General features: G+C 43.1%; 1 protein-coding gene across 1 annotated transcript; it reads right to left on the bottom strand.

The window, feature by feature from the left end:
• Positions 1 to 2,703: 2,703 nt before the first annotated feature.
• kcnj6 (potassium inwardly rectifying channel subfamily J member 6) lies at positions 2,704 to 20,015 on the bottom strand. Its single transcript, XM_029627990.2, has 2 exons — positions 19,093 to 20,015; positions 2,704 to 4,046 (listed from the first exon to the last, which is right to left on the bottom strand). The coding sequence occupies exons 1-2, from the start codon at positions 19,994 to 19,996 to the stop codon at positions 3,688 to 3,690; spliced, it is 1,263 nt and encodes a 420-aa protein (XP_029483850.1). The 5' UTR covers positions 19,997 to 20,015; the 3' UTR covers positions 2,704 to 3,687.
• Positions 20,016 to 20,246: the final 231 nt, after the last annotated feature.

Genomic DNA, 20,246 nt, shown 5'->3' with positions numbered 1-20,246 from the left:
GTATTAAAATGACAAATTAATAAATACAGTCAAATAAAGGAGTCAATATAATAAACATATCTGTTTAGTACAGCCTTTGTTCGGAGATGGACAGAAGTCAAATGAACTGCATGTTGATGCCTGCATGTCGATCACTTTACATTAAGCTGCTTAAATACCACATAGCTGAAATATCAACCCTTTTTATAAAATCAAAGTATTTACCAGTAACTACACCTGTAACAAATATGGATTACAATTAAAAACAATTGAAATGGCTATAGACTAACTGCATCATATAAGGGCAACTTAATGTAAAGTGTTTCCACATGTTCTTCATTGACACAAGTGTGCTATCAGTGACAAGCAGAGCTAAAACGTTCCGCAGTAAAGACATTTCACACGGTTGTAAAGTGATAACATTGTTAGGTCATATTACACTGCTCGTTTTCAAATCAAACATTTTGCCAGAAACACAAATAAATTGCTTTTAGAAAAGTAGTTCTGCAGCAGAAATAAAGTGGGCAAAATATGTGAAAAGAAGAAAAATAACAGCCTCGATCTGCACTGTTAAAGTTGTCGGAGTAGGCCTGAATGCTGTTCCCCAACTTCCCCTCACATGGTTTCTTTACATAGTCCCAGTGTGCTTTCATCTGTCCGCTATGGGCCAATCACGACAGTGGGATTCACCTCAGAGACACACTGAAAGATTGAAGCCTTTCCATCATATTAGAAAAGTGAGCATGTTCGTCAGCGACGATAGGAGCTTTATTGAAAGCATTGTCCATCTGCCTGTGTCCATAGAGACTAGAGGTCGACCGATAAATCGGAATGGCCGATTAATTAGGGCCGATTTCAAGTTTTCATAACAATCGGAAATCGGTATTTTTGGGCGCCGATTTGCTGATTTTTTGTTTTTTTGTACACCTTTATTTAACTAGGCAAGTCAGTTAAGAACACATTCTTATTTTCAATGACGGCCTAGGAACTGTGGGTTAACTGCCTCGTTTGGGGGCAGAAAGACAGATTTTCACCTTGTCAGCTCGGGGGATCCAATCTTGCAACCTTACAGTTAACTAGTCCAACGCAATAACGATCTGCCTCTCTCTCGTTGCACTCCACAAGGAGACTGCCTGTTACGCGAATGCAGTAAGCCAAGGTAAGTTGCTAGCTAGCATTAAACTTATCTTATAAAAAACAATCAATCATAATCACCAGTTAACTACACATGGTTGATGATATTACTAGATATTATCTAGCATGTCCTGTGTTGCATATAATCTGACTGAGCATACAAGTATCCAAGTATCTGACTGAGCGGTGGTAGGCAGAAGCAGGCATGTAAACATTCATTCAAACAGCACTTTCGTGCGTTTTGCCAGCAGCTCTTCGTTGTGCTTCAAGCATTGCGCTGTTTATGACTTCAAACCTATCAACTCCCGAGATGAGGCTGGTGTAACCCAAGTGAAATGGCTAGCTAGTTAGCGTGCGCTAATAGCGTTTCAAACATCACTCGCTCTGAGCCTTCTCATAGTTGTTCCCCTTGCTCTGCATGGGTAACGCTGCTTCGATGGTGGATGTTGTTGTTGTGTTGCTGGTTCGAGCCCAGGGAGGAGCTAGGAGAGGGACAGAAGCTATACTGTTACACTGGCTATACTAAAGTGCCTATAAGAACATCCAATAGTCAAAGGTTAATGAAATACAAATGGTATAGAGGGAAATAGACCTATAATAACTACAACCTAAAACTTCTTACCTGGGAATATTGAAGACTCCTGTTAAAAGGAACCACCAGCTTTCATATGTTCTCATGTTCTGAGCAAGGAACTGAAACGTGTCGCTTTCTTACATAGCACATATTGCACTTTTTCGTTCTTCTCCAACACTTTGTTTTTGCATTATTTAAACCAAATTGAACATGTTTCATTATCTACTTGAGGCTAAATTGATTTTATTGATGTATTATATGAAGTTAAAATAAGTGTTAATTCAGTATTGTTGTAATTGTCATTATTACAAATGCATTTTTTTTTTAATCGGTAGATTAATCAGCTTTTTTGGTCCTCCAATAATTGGTATCGGTATCGGCGGCGTTGAAAAATCATAATCGGTCGACCTCTAATAGAGACAGGTCTTGGAGGGGAAAGGGGCTATGTTTACATTGCCTCAGTTATACTTTCAGTGAGACCCTACACAGTACCATCATTATATCATGAACCCCTACAGTGCCAGTAACTAGAGGGCCTGCATGGAACTTTCCACTGGGTGGCTATCCACGACACTCACTCCGGCCTGTGGTCTGTAGCATAACAAGACCACCTCATCCCCATGGCAACCTCCATATCTTCAGCTGACATACAGTTGCCTACATTCATGTCTGGCCTGGCTGGTTACAGACACCATTAAAATAATACTAGGTTTCAGATAATAGGCATCTTGGTAAGGGAATATTACGCTTTAACAATGTACATTGACAGCCTCTGATGGTCAGTCTTTCATAACGGAGCTTTGATTCGTGGCCAGACAACTACTGAACAAAGGAGCATGTACTTCCTTCCTGTCATTTTCCTCCTCCCTACTGTGAGGTACAGTACTGCCATATAAGACTGAGATTCCACCACACTCTCCAGCGATGATGTCACATGAAAGCCCTGTATTCCCAACATGTTATTTACTATGTCATTTTCTTATGAAGAAATTCCTAAATCATATTTGAAAGTAGTATTTGGGCATATGTTGATTTTAATGTTTAGTTATATGACCAAAACAGAAATACGGCCAAAACAAATGGAGAGAAAACAGTCACACAGACATCAACTCGGTTCCGAAGTGCAATTTAGTTCAACTCCCTTCAGTTCATTCTCCCTTCAAGCTTCCATTCCCAACTTAAAGGGTATTGCATCAAGCCTATCCTATGAGCACAAAAAGGTCTTCAAGGAGGGGAGACTTGGACTGATGATACTCGAGGGTCATGGGCGACAGTTCCCACTACCTCTTGGTGGTATGTTTAGTGGACATGCACAGTCAGGGTCTAACGCATCTCTGCCAAGTGGGCAAGGATGTGAGGATGCCATTGGTCTAATAGTCTATAGGGCTTGCATACAGAATTGTTAAGAGTTATTTTGTCTTGCCTATTACAATCAACATTCTCTTATGTACACAATATAGAATAAATTAACTACAATTTTTGTACATGCTTATATATTTCTGAAAACCCCTAATGTAAAGAAAGCTTCGTACATAAGGCATAGAATATGTACAGACCTGGTCTAAATTAATCAGTATCAAACATCTTCCTGTCAAATATTCACACTTCAGCAACAAAACAAATAGTACATACAAAAAATACAAATGCAAATGCCCTAGAATATATACTTTTATATAGCTTTTAATATTTGAATAAAAAATGTATAATAATAATAGGAATTTGTATTTTGAAGAAGAACTCAAAAGTTTTCAAAACATGCAATTGCCCGCAGAGATTTCCAGTCCAGCCATTGTCGTTTACCAGCTATCTTTGGAGGGTAAATGACCCGATGAGGGCCTAAGCTGTCCTTGTTGCAGGGCTCCTCGGGCTAGACCGTCCCCTTTTCTGCCCTAGCCCTGACCTCTAACCTGGGACCAGCTCACCTGGTCAGCCAGTCATGAGAAGAGATGCCACAGTACGGTTCACACAGCCCCCCTGGCCCTAGGTTCTCTCGCTCCCCTTTACACTTTGGACTCGCTCTCTATGTTAGCAATGTCACCATTCCTCTCTGTCTGTTCCTCCAGCCCCTCCTCCTGGGTTACCAGGGTAGTAGTACTCTTCTTCTCGCGGCCTTCAGGTTCCAGCACCCCCTGCTGGCTGAGCTTGCTGGCCACGGACCAGGTAAGGGGCAGGCGGGCGCGGCAATTCATCTCGGTCAGCTCTCTGGCACTGCAGCTGGGTGTGTTGGTCTCATGGATGTCGTGGAAGCTGTTGTAGTCCACCTCGTAGAAGCCATCCTCCAGTGTGAGCACGGGCATGAAGCGGTAGCCCCACTTGATCTCGCTAGTCACGTACGAGCTCCTGGCCTGGCACGTCATCCCTGTGGGACAGAGAGAAGAGGGCACTTAGCCTCCTCTAGAGATGGACAAAAACACTGTCTAGTTGTGGATATGACTCATTTAATGTCAGCGTCATTACAAGATAATGACACACACAGGTATACAGGAATGTTATGAGCAACAATGTTGTATCATGTTATCATGTCAATAAACATTGTTAAGTGTTAGCGATCAGTGATCTCTGGCTAGGGTCATACGTGCTGGGATTAAGTAAGTTATTAATTGATGATACAGTTGGACACTCAAAACTGAGCACTCATTAATATATCCAGCCCTATCCAGTCCACACAACACTCAGGAAGGGTTGATGTATTGAACATACTGTACAGAGACTATTAATAACTCTTAACTATGAACATAGACACAAACCAGACTCTGGTTTGAGCTTTGATGCAGCAGTACACTAAATGTACCCCAGAGACATACAGTAAGCGTTTATATCCTCATCATTCACGTGCAAGGCTGCACTCTAAGTCTAAGTTCTGTGGAATGTGGTACGGCTGGCTTGTTAAAGCTTACGTTGCTCATGTATAGTCAGAAGACATACAAGTGGAATACAAGCGCAGCAGCTGTCCAAGTACTTATTATTTACTTAGTGCATGTGGTGGGTAAAACATGACTCTCCTTGATAAGCCAGCTCATTTGAAATTCCCCAACATGATCTGAATTACAATAACATGATTTAGGTCTTACTGTTGACTACTGAGCATTGTATGTCATCTTTCACAATCACAAAACCAAACCAAAGCACTTTGACCAGATTTTATTGTCACTCATTAGAATGAATGGTGCTGCTAGGCTCTGTGTGTAGGCTAAGTGAAGCCATCATTTATTATATTTCTCAAGGAAAACAGGCTACTACTTCAATTAATAATTTATTGGGTCAAATATAATGATATGTTAAAAATTACTCTAGAAAGTCTCTGAATTCCTTGCCTCATTAGAGAAAATTCAAGTTGGCCATTTAAAATATTTTCCCCATTTTACAGGAAACCATAAGGAGGGGGATCTTCTGAAACATTTGCCGAAAAAATGTAAACAGTAATACTTACACAAGAGGAAGAGCCTATAATCATGAATAGATTAGCCCTCTCATAATTTAGTGATGAGTGGCCTCGTTTGACCTACGTTTTTCCCCTAACCGGCAGGTTTTATAAGACATCTTAATAAGAAACTGTTAAACAGGCACTGAATGACAAGCAATATCCCCATTGAGATAGTTGTCATGGCTAACCAGCCCCATTGACATGTTTAATGCTGCAGGGCATCGGAATGGCACAATTATTGAGATTATAGCATCAAAAGTGGAGGGAGGTCAATGGGGGATTCATAATGAACATGCAATTCAAGAATAATTGGTGCTCTGGAGCGCAGCCATCAACAGGATATTGAGTAAAGCGAAGAGACGGTATAAAGGACTATATCAAGAGTGTGTTTGTGTCTGTATCATGGTGGTGGAGGGAGGGCTGGTACATCTCGTACTGCAGCTCCATTTGGAAGATGATCCTGAAAATGTGCAGCACCAACGAGCAGCTGGTGTGCTGCAGAAACAATATGGTGTACTGTACCTTAAGGGTTCCAGCAACTATGTCTAAGCATGGATGTTGAATCAAATCTGCTGCTTTGAGGTGTAACACACACCGGTCTCTCAAACTACAACATAGACAAAAAGAGTGTTTATAGAAATTGTAGAGAAGAAGTTCTATAATTATCCTGCTTGGAAACCATTACAAACTGTTGTTCCTGTCATGCACCCTACATTTCAAAAGTGTCCAGAGCCTTTATTCAAATTCAATTCGACAAAGTGCAACATATGCATTTCTCTCGCTACAACAGTTTAATAATGTATTCAATGAAGACATGCAAGGGGTGGATTCAAATACATATAAACTGGTTGAGAATGCCCAGCCGCCCCAGATGGAGACACATTGAGTGGAGTACAGCAATTGTTGTAGATGTTACTCAGACCCAACAATTACTCAGCTTCAGGAAGCCCCCTCCTGATCCTGACACTGTACCAATCACTGTTCCAGTGTCTTTACACAACCTGAACTAAACCAGGCAGGGGAGTGGGCTACCGAGGATGTGAAGCCTTGAATGGGGGCCTGAGACCGAGACATCATTAAAGGGGGCTCACAGTGCAGTCGATAGGTACCTCAGTGGCTGATTACTCTCTCACAGCTGAGACCCCTGAGCAAGACACAGGAGAAAAACACTGACGTGCTCAAATGCAGGAATTTCAACGAACAGCAACAGCCCAAAGGTGAATGGAGAGAAAGGCAGGCAGACACCCACACACAGTCCTAGCTGAGCACATTTATGTAACCCACGCCCCAGCGCCAGGCCCGATTTCACTGTGTGTGTGTGTGTGTGTGTGTGTGTGTGTGTGTGTGTGTGTGTGTGTGTGTGTGTGTGTGTGTGTGTGTGTGTGTGTGTGTGTGTGTGTGTGTGTGTGTGTGTGTGTGCGTCTGTGTGTCTGTGCTTGTGGGCACATGTGCGTGTGTAACGGAGATAGGAACAGCTAGCTTAAAATGTCGCCAATGTTGCTATTGAATTGGAGATCTGTGAGGCTGAGAGTCCTTTAGCTAGCTGTTTCAGACTGCATCTGTTATCAATCAGGAGCAGACCGCAGTCACTTTAAATCCCCCAATAAATTACAGTAAGTCAGTGCAAGGTTGCAGTGAGAGGGAGAAGGGTCTGTCTGTTAAGTCAGGGAGGACATTTATAACTGGAAAGCCACCCAACTTACTACTGATGTTTAGTATGGATAGGCCTGGCAATGGCCCTATCCTGAATGAACACTAACTCCCACTTGGACTGTGGCAATGACAATTAATAAGGACATTGGTGATGCAGAGGGAGAGATTAGAAAGAGAAATCCCCCTTCTAAAGTCCTGACTCACATCTGAGGAGCAAACTCTTCTTCCTCATTCCTAACACTCAAGTTCATTGCATCGCGTGTGTGTGTGTGTGTGTGTGTGTGTGTGTGTGTGTGTGTGTGTGTGTGTGTGTGTGTGTGTGTGTGTGTGTGTGTGTGTGTGTGTGTGTGTGTGTGTGTGTGTGCGTGCGTGCGTGCGTGCGTGCGTGCGTGCGTGCGTGCGTGCGTGCGTGCGTGCGTGCGTGCGTCTTTCTGCACGTGAGTAAGACAAACCTAGAACATAAATGTCTGGGGGACACGTAGTCTATGATCAAATCAAATCAAATGTATTTATATAGCCCTTCGTACATCAGCTGATATCTCAAAGTGCTGTACAGAAACCCAGCCTAAAACCCCAAACAGCAAACAATGCAGGTGTAAATCACACCGTCTCCTCATCCTGCTGTGGCTACATGTGTGTATGTGTTTGTGTTGCATACTGTACATTCACAGCCCTCATAACACAGAACAGGTCAGCCGTGAAAATGGCCACAAGCTGGTCCTGCTTCTCATCATGCCCTCCACAACCTTGCGACCCCTCCCCTGTCACCCGAAACATTCTCCTTCACGCCACTGCTGCTCCGGTCTGTACATGCCCTGGGCTGAATGACAAGGCACCGCTCCCACTATCCATCTGCAATGACATCAGTTGAGCATGCAATACAGTCCACTGCCACTACCACAATAACACACTGGAGAAATGATTCAACATTGAGTCTGGCCTCACAATGTTCACATCACCTGTTTTTACAAAGTATAGAAGTCTAGTAGAACCTTCAAATTAGGGGGAATGGAGTAAATTGATGGTTTCAAATGTTATCTGTGGTTGCACCTGTCTATTTAGGTAAATCTGACTTGAATGTAGACAATATCAGCTACTTTCAACTTTCCCAAAACAATGACTTCTCTGCCTGACCACAGTTATTAGTTTAACATGTAGAGATGAGAAAGACTGGCACCCTATCCACTCAAACCACCAAGGTGTTGGGGCAAAGGGGGACACACAGTAAACTGGTTGCATATTGGGTCTGTGATACCAGAGAGTAGTAATGGCAGTCAGTCAACACCTAAAACCCCTTCCGTCCCCCTCCCTCTCTCCTTTTCTGACAACGTTGGGGTTTGATTATATGCACTGTAAGTTGGCATCTCCATCTGTCCATCTCCGGCTCCTCATATACTTTACTCACAATGGTGCTAATCAGAGACTACAAACGGGACAATTACACATGCAGCCTGGCCCCACGCAAACAGTCATTATCCAATGAAACAAAGGGTGCCCCCCTCTGCCCTTTTCCCCCAACACCTAGGTGATTTAGCGTTGAAAAACAGAAGCATATGCAGAAATGTACCTCATTCCTACTGTAAATATTGGTAGAGGACCTTTGATCTTATGGGCTATTTTGCTTCCACTGGTCCTGGGGCCCTTGTTAGAGTCAACGGCATCATGAACTTTACCAAGTACCAGGACATTTGAGCCAAAAACCCGGTTGCCTCTGCCAGGAAGCTGACACTTGGCCGCAAGGGAATATTCAAGCAAGACAATAACCCCAAGCACTAATCAAAATCCACAAATAAATTGTTAATTGATCACAAAATCAACATTTTGCAAGGGCCATCTCAGTCTCCAAACTTGAAACCCATTGAAAACTTGTGGTTTGAATTGAAGAGGGCAGATACAAGATATCAAGGATCTGGAAAGATTATGTATGGAGGAACAGTCTATGATCCCGCCCAACGTATTCTTCAATATCATCAAATATTGTAGAAAAAGGCTCAGTGTCGTTAAAGGGAGGGTCCTAGAGTATTGAAAACAGGGGTGCCAATCATTTTGAACACTATCTTTTTAATTACTCGTTAAATAAAATATATTTCTCTGAACAGTTGCTAGTATAAAATAATATAATTTCCCCTTTTTTGCATACAATGTAGCTCAGTGTTAGTATTATTTACTTTATACAGTCTTTTTTGCTCATCTATTATCAAGGGTGCCAATAATTACAGACCTGACTGTATAATTGACAGAATCTGAGACAAACATGTACTACATGGCAACACCATATCAAAGTATTGGTCATATTAAAAACAATCAAAATAGAACATGTGCTCCTACGTACAATACATCTCCCTCTGTAAGAACAGAGTTCTCGCCTAAAGTAAAGCAACTACCCACAAGCAGAATTGTTGGAACATAATAGCTATAATAATCAGATAGCTATTGGCTGGTGTGGCCTGCTGTTTAGATAATAGAGCTTACATAACCACAGTGGGCTTTCCTGCTTGCTCACTTCGTATGCTCACAGAGAGTCAAGCTTTACACTCTGTCTCTGTCTGTCTTACACACACGCACACACACACAAACATGCACACAGTAACCGCAGTTGCCACGGCAACCTTACAAACCATCACTGTCGCTTAGAGAGGGAGATAGAAGCAGGAGGAGGGTGGACTTTTCTTCATGTTCCAACAACAAGATGGGGAATTATCCTTGTCTGCAGCTCTTTTTCCATGTCTAACCGAAATATTCACTGTTCTTTGATACAGATACGGTAGAAGTGATGAAGAGCACTGCTCTAAAGTATTACCTCTGTTGGTAATGGTACCCGAGGTATAGTGCATCTGGGATAGTTACCACTGGTATTGATTTAAGTGGAAGGGCCAAATGCAGCAAACCAGAAGCCTGCTTCTCTATTGCATCTCTACACTCTTTATTTCAACCTCATCACTCCCTCCACTGACCAAAGAGTAATGTGACTGTTTGACCGAATGGCTGCTGAGACACTGAAGACACATCATCTCATTCTAACTTTCTTTAACATATGAACTATGGGTACAACAAAATCAAACCAGAAACATCAACCAACCTATCAGAATAATCCGTCTGATATTGCTATAACGCAGTGCTTTGTGGTGGTACATGTGCTTTCCATGTTTGCTGTGAAGGAGAGTAACGAAATAATAATGTTCACGGCTACTTCAATATGTCATAAAAGCTATCAGGCCGCTACTCTGAGGACCAATAGCCAACTGATTTGGTTGCTTCCATTGTATTTTTCCACTGCTTTAATCTATCATTATGTTATGAATGAATATAGATCATGCAGCCAATGTTGCTTACTGTGGTAATCTCTCAAAGAAACAGACTGTAATAGATGTATGTTAATTCAACCCAGTCAAAATTTGCTTAACTGCCACTTCATCAAACAGTGTAATCACTGGCTCCTGTCAGTGATTACCATCTGACTTCCTTCCACTGCCTGTGCTGCAGCTACGTATATCTTTTCACTGAAATGCACAAAGCTTAAAAAATCGAACTGGTCCATTCTGACACCAAATCTCACTTTGTTTGATCTATATATCTTTGTCTTTACCCTAGTGGTATGCCAGAGATGTGGTATGCTAGGTACCAAAAATAAGAGAACAAAATCAGCTGGGATGTGTTAGGGCCTGCTGACTGCCCCTCCAGAGTCAGCCAGCCAGCAAAGCCTTCCTCTCTTGGACATTTTAAACCGTTAAGAAACAATGAACAGCAGTATATTGGGATCTAAATGATAACACCAGATCCAATCAGTCAACTCCTCAACACTGTGGGTCCTCAAGTAAGAGGTGTAAATGTATTTATTAACAGCTGATAAAGACCATTGGGAGATTAGAATGATCAAGCAATTTCCACTGCTTCCAACGATCCCCCCTCTCATCATCTCCTGAGAAACCTTTTGTTGTAAATGCCCACAGGCATGAGAGAGGCGGAAAATATGAATTGTAAAACGTTTTTTTTTATTCAAAGAGAGAAGATAATTCACATTTTACAACCCACACAAGTACATTAGTATTTTATTGGCCTTTTATCATTGTAGGCTCGACCCTAACTTATGTGCTCTCTGTCACCTCTGAGTCTGCATGGCAAATGGCCCAGAAAAACAAGGGGAAAAAACTCAAGGGCCTGTCAGCCCTTCAAGAGGCCAAAATGCCTCTCTCTCTCTTACAGCATCAAGCGGACTGACTATTGAAATGTGTGTTAGGGATTCTATTGTATCCATGTTTGGAATTTATCTGAGACTTGTCCCCTGAGGAGAACTCTGATGCTATCTATATGGACGTATGATCTCTGTGGTAACTTGTATTCGTTCAGAGTGAATCTCAACACTGCATGCACATTTTTTGCACATTTTTTTTTTTACATTCCTGTTACTGAGCATTTCTCCTTTGCCAAGATAATCCATTCACCTGACAGGTGTAGCATATCAAGAAACTGATTTTAAAAAACATGATTATTACACAGGTGTACCTTGTGCTGGGAACAATAAAAGGCCACTCTAAAATGTGCAGTTTTGTCACACAACGCAATGCCACAGATGTCTTAAGTTCTGAGGGAGCGTGCAATTGGAATGCTGACTGCAAGAATGTCCACCAGAGCTGTTTCCAGACAATTGAATGTTAATTTCTCTACCATAAGCTGCTTCCAACATTGTTTAAGAGAATTTGGCAGTATGTCCAGCCAGCCTCACAAATGCAGACCATGTGTAACCACAGCAGCTCAGGACCTCCACATCTGATTTCTTTACCTGCAGGATCGTCTGAGACCAGCCACCCGGACAGCTGATGAAACTCTGGGTTTGCACAACTGAAGAATATCTGCTTAAACTGTCAGAAACGTTGTTTTAGAGAATTTGGCCTCACAACCTCAGACCACGTGCATAAACCGTCTCAGGGAATCTGCGTGCTCGTCGTCCTCACCAGGGTCTTGACCTGACTGCAGTTCTGCGTCGTAACTGACTTCAGTGGGAAAATGCTCACCTTTGATGGCCACTGACATGCCAGAGAAGTGTGCTCTTCACGGATGATTCCCGATTTCAACTGTACCGGACATATGGCACACTGTGTGTGTGGCGTCTTGTGGGTGAGCGGCTTGCTGATGTCAACCCTGTGAACAGAGTGCCCGATGATGGCGGTGGGGTTATGGTGTGGGTAGGCATAAGCTACGGACAACAAACACAATTGGATTTTATGGATGGCAATTTGAATACACAGAGATACCATGATGATATCCTGAGGCCCATTGTTGTGCCATTCATCCACCGCCATCACCTCATGTTTCTACATGATAATGCACGGCCCCATGTTGCAAGGATCTGTACAAAATTCCTGGAAGCTGAAAATGTCCCAGTTCTTCCATGTCCTGCATACTCACCAAACAGGTCACCCATTGAGCATGTTTGGGATGCTCTGGATCGACATGTACGACAGCGTGTTCCAGTTACCGCCAATATCCAGCTTCGCACAGCCATTGAAGAGGAGTGGGACAACATTCCACAGGCCACAATCAACAGCCTGATGAACTCTATGCGAAGTAGATGTGTCGCTCTGCATGAGGCAAATGGTGGTCACACGAGATACTGACTGGTTTTCTGATCCATGCCACTACCTTTTTTTAAAGGTATCTGTGACCAACAGATGCATATCTGTATTCCCAGTCATGTGAAATCTGTAGATTAGGGCCTAATTTATTTATTTCAATTGACTGATTTCCTTAAATGAACTGTATCTCAATAAAATCTTTGAAATTGTTGCATGTTACATTTATATTTTAGTTTAGTTTATTTTCCTTTGACAGACAATTCTCAGAACTTTCTTGATAGCCAATTCCTGTAACTCAACTATAGTCTCTACGAATCCTCTTAATGGAGTCAGATATTCCGTTTTAATTGACTTTGATCATATTAATGGCATAGTCCTATCAAGGGAATTATGTTAGTTATACAGTGCCTTCGGAAAGTATTCAGACCGCTTGAACTTTTCCACATTTTGTTAGGTTACAGCCCTATTAAAAAATGGATTAAATATTTTTTTCCCCTTATCAATCTACACACAATACCCCATAATGACAAAGCAAAAACAGGTTTTTAGACATAGACTCAGTACTTTGTTGAAACATCTTTGGGAGCAATTATAGACTCAAGTATTCTTGAGTATGACACTACAAACTTGGCACACCTGTATTTGGGAAGTTTTTCACATTATTCTCTGCAGATCCTCTCAAGCTCTGTCAGGTTGGATGGGGAGCGGTGCTGCACAGGTATTTTAAAGGTCTCTGGAGAGCTGTTTGATTGGGTCAAGTCCAGGCTCTGGCTGGGCCATTCAAGTACATTCAGAGACTTGTCCCAAAGCCACTCCTGCTGAGTCTGAGGTCCTGAGCGCTCTGGAGTCGGTTTTCATCAAGGATCTCTCTGTAATTTGCTCCGTTGATTTTTGCCTCGATCGTGACTAGTCTCCCAGTCCCTGCTGCTGAAAAATATCCCCACAGCACGATGCTGCCACCACCAACCTTCACCGTAGGGATGGTGCAAGGGTTCCTCCAGATGTGATGCTTGGCATTCAGGCCAAAGAGTTTAATCTTGGTTTCATCAGACCAGAGAATCTTGTTTCTCATGGTCTGAGAGTTCTTTAGGTGCCATTTGGCAAACTCCAAGCAGGCTGTCATGTGCCTATTACTAAGGAGTATCTTCCGTCTGTCCACTCTACCATAAAGGCTTAATTGGTGGAGTGCAGCAGAGATGGTTGTCCTTCTGGAAGGTTCTCCCATCTCCACAGAGGAACTCTGGAGCTCTGTCAGAGTGACCAGCGGTTTCTTGATCACCTCCCTGACCAAGGCCCTTCTCACCTGATTGCTCTGGCCGGGCAGCCAGCTCTAGGAAGATTTTTTGGTAGCCTTCCTCAGATCTGTTCCTCGACACAATCCTGTCTCGGACCTTATTTAGACAGGTATGTGCCTTTCCAAATCATGTCCAATCAATTGAATTTACCACAGGTAGACTCCAATCAAGTTGTAGAAACATTTCAAGGATGATCAATGGAAACAGGATGCACCTGAGCTCAATTTCGAGTCTCATAGCAAATGGTCTGAACACTTATGTAAATAAGGTATTTCTGTTTTTTGTCTTTAATAAAGTTGCAGAAATGTCTAAATACCTGTTATCGCTTTGTCATTATGGAGTATTGTGTGTAGATTTCTGAGGAAATTGTTTTTTAAAATCCATTTAAAATCAAATCAAATTGTATTTGTCACATACACATGGTCAGCAGATGTTAATGTGAGTGTAGCGAAATGTCAGGATCTCAGCGATCACTGCCTCATTGCCTGTATCCGCTATGGGTCCGCGGTGAAACGACCACCCCTCATCACTGTCAAACACTCCCTAAAACAATTCTGCGAGCAGGGCTTTCTAATCGACCTGGCCCGGGTATCCTGGAAGGATATTGACCTCATCCCGTCAGTCGGGGATGCCTGGTCATTCTTTAAAAGTAATTTCCTCACCATTAGATAAGCATGCCCTGTTAAAAAAATGCAGAACTAAGAACAGATATAGCCCTTGGTTCACTCCAGACCTGACTGCCCTTGACCAGCACAAAAACATCCTGTGGTGGACTGCCATAGCATCGAATAGTCCCCACGATATGCAACTGTTCAGGGAAGTCAGGAACCAATACACGCAGTCAGTCAGGAGAGCAAAGGCAAGCTTTTTCAAGCAGAAATTCGCATCCTGTAGCGCTAGCTCCAAAAGGTTTTGGGACACTGTAAAGTCCATGGAGAACAAGAGCACCTCCTCCCAGCTGCCCACTGCACTGAGGCTAGGTAACACGGTCAACACTGATAAATCCATGATAATCTAAAATTTCAATAAGCATGTCTCAAGGGCTGGCCAAGCCTTCCTCCTGGCTACTCCAACCCCGGCCAACAGCTCCGCACCCCCCGCAGCTACTCGCCCAAGCCTCCTCAGGTTCTCCTTCACCCATATCCAGACAGCATATGTTCTGAAAGAGCTGCAAAACCGGGACCCATACAAATCAGCTGGGCTAGACTATCTGGACCCTCTTGTCACGCCCTTGTCAAAGTATTTTGTGTTTATCTTCATTTATTTGGTCAGGCCAGGGTGTGACATGGGTTTTTGTATGTGGTGTGTATGTATTGGGATTGTAGCTTAGTGGGATGTTCTAGTTAAGTCTATGGCTGTCTGAAGTGGTTCTCAATCAGAGGCAGGTGTTTATCATTGTCTCTGATTGGGAACCATATTTAGGCAGCCATATTCTTTGTGTGTTTTGTGGGTGATTGTCCTTAGTGTTTTTGTTCCTGTCGCTGTGTTAGGCTGTTTCGATTTTCGTTACGTTTATTATTTTGTAGTGTTTGTATTGATTCGTGTTTACGTTTGTTTATTAAACATGGATCGCAATCTACACGCTGCATTTTGGTCCGACTCTCCTTCACCACAAGAGAACCGTTACACCTCTCTTTCTAAAACTATCCGCCACCATTGTTGCAACCCCTATTACCAGCCTGTTCAACCTCTCTTTCGTATCGTCCGAGATCCCTAAAGATTGGAAAGCTGCCGCGGTCATCCCCCTCTTCAAAGGGGGTGACACGTTAGACCCAAACTGTTACAGACCTATATCCATCCTGACCTGCCTATCTAAAGTCTTTGAAAGCCAAGTTAATAAACAGATCACTGACCATTTCGAATCCCACCGTACCTTCTCCACTGTGCAATCCGGCTTCCGAGCCGGTCACGGGTGCACCTCAGCCACGCTCAAGGTACTAAACGATATCATAACTGCCATCAATAAAAGACAATACTGTGCAGCCGTCTTCATCGACCTAGCCAAGGCTTTCGACTCTGTCAATCACCGTATTCTTATTGGCAGACTCAATAGCCTTGGTTTTTCTGACGACTGCCTCGCCTGGTTTACCAACTACTTTGTAGACAGAGTTCAGTGTGTCAAATCGGAGGGCATGTTGTCTGGACCTCTGGCCGTCTCTTTGGGGGTACCACAGGGTTCAATTCTCGGGCCGACTCTTTTCTCTGTATACATCAATGATGTCGAACTTGCTGCGGGCGATTCCCTGATCCACCTCTACGCAAACGACACCATTCTGTATACTTCTGGCCCTTACTTGGACACTGTGCTCACTAACCTCCAAACGAGCTTCAATGCCATACAACACTCCTTCCGTGGCCTCCAACTGCTCTTAAACGCTAGTAAAACCAAATGCATGCTTTTCAACCGTTCGCTGCCCACACCCGCCTGCCCAACTAGCATCACCACACTGGACGGTTCCGACCTAGAATATGTGGACTACTATAAATACCTGGTGTCTAGCTAGACTGTAAACTCTCCTTCCAGACTCATATTAAACATCTCCAATCCAAAATCAAATCTAGAATTGGCTTTCTATTTCGCAACAAAGCCTCCTTCACTCACGCCGCCAAACTTACCCTAGTAAAACTGACTATCCTACCGATCCTTGACTTCGGCGATGTCATCTACAAAATAGCTTCCAACACTCTACTCAGCAAACTGGATGCAGTCTATCACAGTGCCATCCGTTTTGTTACCAAATCACCTTATACCACCCACCACTGCGACCTGTATGCTCTAGTCGGCTGGCCCTCGCTACATATTTGTCGCCAGACCCACTGGCTCCAGGTCATCTATAAGTCTATGCTAGGTAAAGCTCCGCCTTATCTCAGTTCATTGGTCACGATAACAACACTCCACCGTAGCACACGTTCCAGCAGGTATATTTCACTGATCATCCCCAAAGCCAACACCCCATTTGGCCGCCTTTCCTTCCAGTTCTCTGCTGCCAGTGATTGGAACGAATTGCAAAACTGAAGTTGGAGACTTTTATTTCCCTCACCAACTTTAAACATCAACTATCTGAGCAGCTAACCGATCACTGCAGCTGTACATAATCCATCTGTAATTTGCCCACCCAATCTACCTACCTCATCCCCATACTGTTTTTATTTTATTTACTTTTCTGCTCTTTTGCATACCAGTATCTCTACTTGCACATCATCATCTGCTCATTTATCACTCCAGTGTTAATCTGCTAAATTGTAATTATTTGCTCCTATGGCCTATTTATTGCCTACCTCCTCATGCCTTTTGCACACACTGTATATAGACTTTCTTTTCTCTACTGTGTCATTGACTTGTTTGTGTTATTGGCTTGTTTATTGTTTACTCCATGTGTAACTCTGTGTTGTTGTCTGTGTCACACTGCTTTGCTTTATTTTGGCCAGGTCGAACTTGTTCTAAACTAGCCTACCTGGTTAAATAAAGGTGATATAAATACATAAAATATGATTATTTTATGACTCATTTACATGTATCAGCTGATATCGTCCATAAAGAGAAAAAGGGAGGAAATGGAAAGACGGAGGAAAGAGATTGATATGTTTGGCCTGCCCTCCAGATCCGAGCCAGAGAGTTACAGGATGACTCAAGAAGCGGGGGACAGATATCTCTCAGAGCAGTTTCATAGCAGGATCATTTCTAGTTCACTCTTTGACCCAACCTTTAATGGGCATGTTATGAGTGGATGCATTTGAGCTCCCATTTTCATAGGATTTTTTGTCTGTTATTTATAAAATAACAGTATCAGAAACTACAGTGTAATGATTTCTTACATTACAACTCAAGGCCAGACAAACTCTCACTGCACCTTGTGCGATGTAAAATAGAACACTATGCAACAAACAAACCATACTTTTCATTTAAATTGTCTTTGTGCAAATCATACAAGCTCATTCACACGCCATACAGTACAGCACCCTGCATTTATTGAACTCTTAGGTCCGTATACAACCAGTTTCAAGGATGCCATATACAGAAGTATTGTTCCAGAAAACATCCTGAAATGTGCTTAGTGTTGGCATTTTGTTGGCAGCATTTTTTAACAAGGTCCTGTATTTTGTAACGTGTGTGCACAGCTTCTGACAAGCTGCCAAATTTGGTCATGTCTATCTCTCTTTAGGGCTGCCCTGTTAGGTTCCGGTGTGAACCAGGTGCGGAGACCTGCTTCTCACCCCACTAAGTCACTTAGCTGCTTTTCTGCCACCTCCAAAAAGAGCCTTAGAAAATCCTCACTGCAACTTCTTTGAAACAGTGTTTTCATTTATGAAAATGCCTGTTTGTGTTTATCCTTTTATTCTGACCACCATGTCTTGCTTCCAAATTGTCTCGGACGGTTTTGTTTTGTCTGAGTGAGATTCAAGCAGACTGGTAAACATAACCTTCAAATATTTTTGGGGCATTGTCTGCAAGCAAGACGCACAATACATCTGGTATTTGGACTGGAAGTAATTAGTCTGGAATTCTGGATAGGGCAGTGCATTTGATTTCAGTAACACATGGATATGCACTGAGGTCAAGCCAAATCGAATGCAGTAAAGCTAGACTAACCAACAAACTAACCAGCAATTTGAAGCACGAAAAACATACAGGTCTTTTTCAACTCACAATGGATACCGTGAGTAAGCTTGTGTCAAATAGTGTGTGTGTAATATGTGTGTGTTTTCATATCAATGCTAAAGGAAATACATGTGTGCTATCTGTAACCTGTGTGCACACCTGGCTGCACTGTGCCTCATAGTTTTATTCCACACCGAAGACTATGGCCTCTTTACTGCTTGTGTAATCAGGCAAAAGTGTCTGCAGACAGTGTTTTCAATGGTCTATGTGGTTACACAACCAGGGATGCACCTGCCTTTTCCTATTGGTAATGAAATCTGATCTTATTTGCATCTCCCCCACAATAAGCCTATTGTGCAGCCCATAACCTAACAAAAGGCTATGGGGCAACACCATGGTGCACACAAGGGCTGAATCTAGATTAATTGAATTATATCGCCTTGTCTGTTTTCCCTCATGCCTTTCAATGACTCCCTCTCAAACCTCAGTGGAAAATAAGGTAAAAAAAAGACAAGAAGAGGAGACAAGCACATATGAATGCATTATTATGATAAGAGATGAAACATCCTTGTTCACTTCTGAATAAACCATTAACTGCTAATGCAAATCAGAGGTAACATGTAACGGGATGATGAGCATATGGACTTTGCTACTGTATGAAATTGCTATAATTACTATAATTGTCATAGTTAATACAACACCCACACACAAATTAAATATGTATTATTAAACTGGAGCAACATTTCAGTTTAAAGTTTCAGTTTGACAGTTTGAATTTCAGTGGAATCTGTGATTAGGAAACAAAGAGAAGGAAAAGTTGATGAATTAAACCTGTAATTTATATGTTTGATGCTGCTTACCTGTAGCCTCCACCATGCCCTCCAGAATGACCACAATCTCCAGGTCCTCTTTGTCAAGGTCGGCCTGGGAGATCTCCCAGAAGGGGCTGTTCTGATTGATTTCATGGCAGATGATGAGCGGGGACACCAGGAAGAGCCTGTCATCCCCCGTGTCATAACCCACATTCATGTCTGTCTGGTTGAGGGGTATGAACTCCCCTTCCTTGGTCTGCTTGGACTTGATCAGCTTGGCCCTGATTGAGGCCTCCACGATGTGCGAGTTCCGAAGGTCCCCTACCCTGAACATCAGACACAGCCGGCCATCCCTTACGGAGATGACAGCGCTGGTGGAGAACACTAATGTTTCTGCCCGCTTCTTCGGTTGTGAGATCTTGACAAACATGCAGCCCACCATGAAGGCATTAACTATGGACCCCAGCACTGACTGAATCAACAGCAGAAGGATCCCCTCTGGGCATTGGTCTGTTATAACCCTATAGCCGTACCCTATGGTTGTCTCTGTCTCTATGGAGAAGAGAAAAGCTGAGACAAAACCGTTGAGATTATTGACACAGGGAGTCCACTGGTTGTCCCCTATGTGTTCCAGGTCGCCACGGACATAGGCGATGAGCCACCATGCGAAGCCAAATAAGAGCCATGTCACTGTGTACACCAAGACAAAGATGAAGAGGTTGAACCTCCACTTGAGGTCCACCAGTGTGGTGAAGATGTCCGTCAGGTAGCGATAGGTCTCCTGGACGTTGCCATGGTGGACATTACATTTGCCGTCCTTACGGACATACCTCTGGATCTTCCTCTTTGCCCGCACCTGGTCTACCAGCTGCTTGGGCAGGTCCTCGCGAGCCTGCTTGGGTAGCTTGGGCTTTCGGGTGATGACTGCCGGACTTTCCACATCCTGCTCCATTGGGGCTTCAAGAAAGAGTCAAGCCTACAGGGAGAGAGAGAGAGAAGACAACAAAAGAAAAGGGCAGGTAAGACAGAGGCACAACTACTGAACTGCAACACCTTAAACTTTTAGATGGTAATTTCATCCCAAATCCCACAATGTCTCACTCCAAATGTTGTAGACAGATGGTAGGATCTTGCTGCAGTTTGATTTATCTTGTAAAATACAGACTTTATTTTTCTCTTAGAAAACCTGTAAACTAACTTCC

This window comes from Oncorhynchus nerka, linkage group LG10 (assembly GCF_034236695.1).
Source record: "Oncorhynchus nerka isolate Pitt River linkage group LG10, Oner_Uvic_2.0, whole genome shotgun sequence".
NCBI classification, from domain to species: domain Eukaryota; kingdom Metazoa; phylum Chordata; class Actinopteri; order Salmoniformes; family Salmonidae; genus Oncorhynchus; species Oncorhynchus nerka.
Note: the sequence above shows the minus strand (reverse complement) of the source record. Positions and strands in the feature narration are given on the sequence as shown.

Bases quoted from the DNA above. Each gene is read 5' to 3' on its own strand.
- kcnj6 (XM_029627990.2), bottom strand. From the start codon at position 19,996: ATGGAGCAGGATGTGGAAAGTCCGGCAGTCATCACCCGAAAGCCCAAG. The intron at 4,047-19,092 runs GTAAGCAGCATC...TCTGTCCCACAG, and splicing joins GGGCATGGTGGAGGCTACAG to GGATGACGTGCCAGGCCAGG.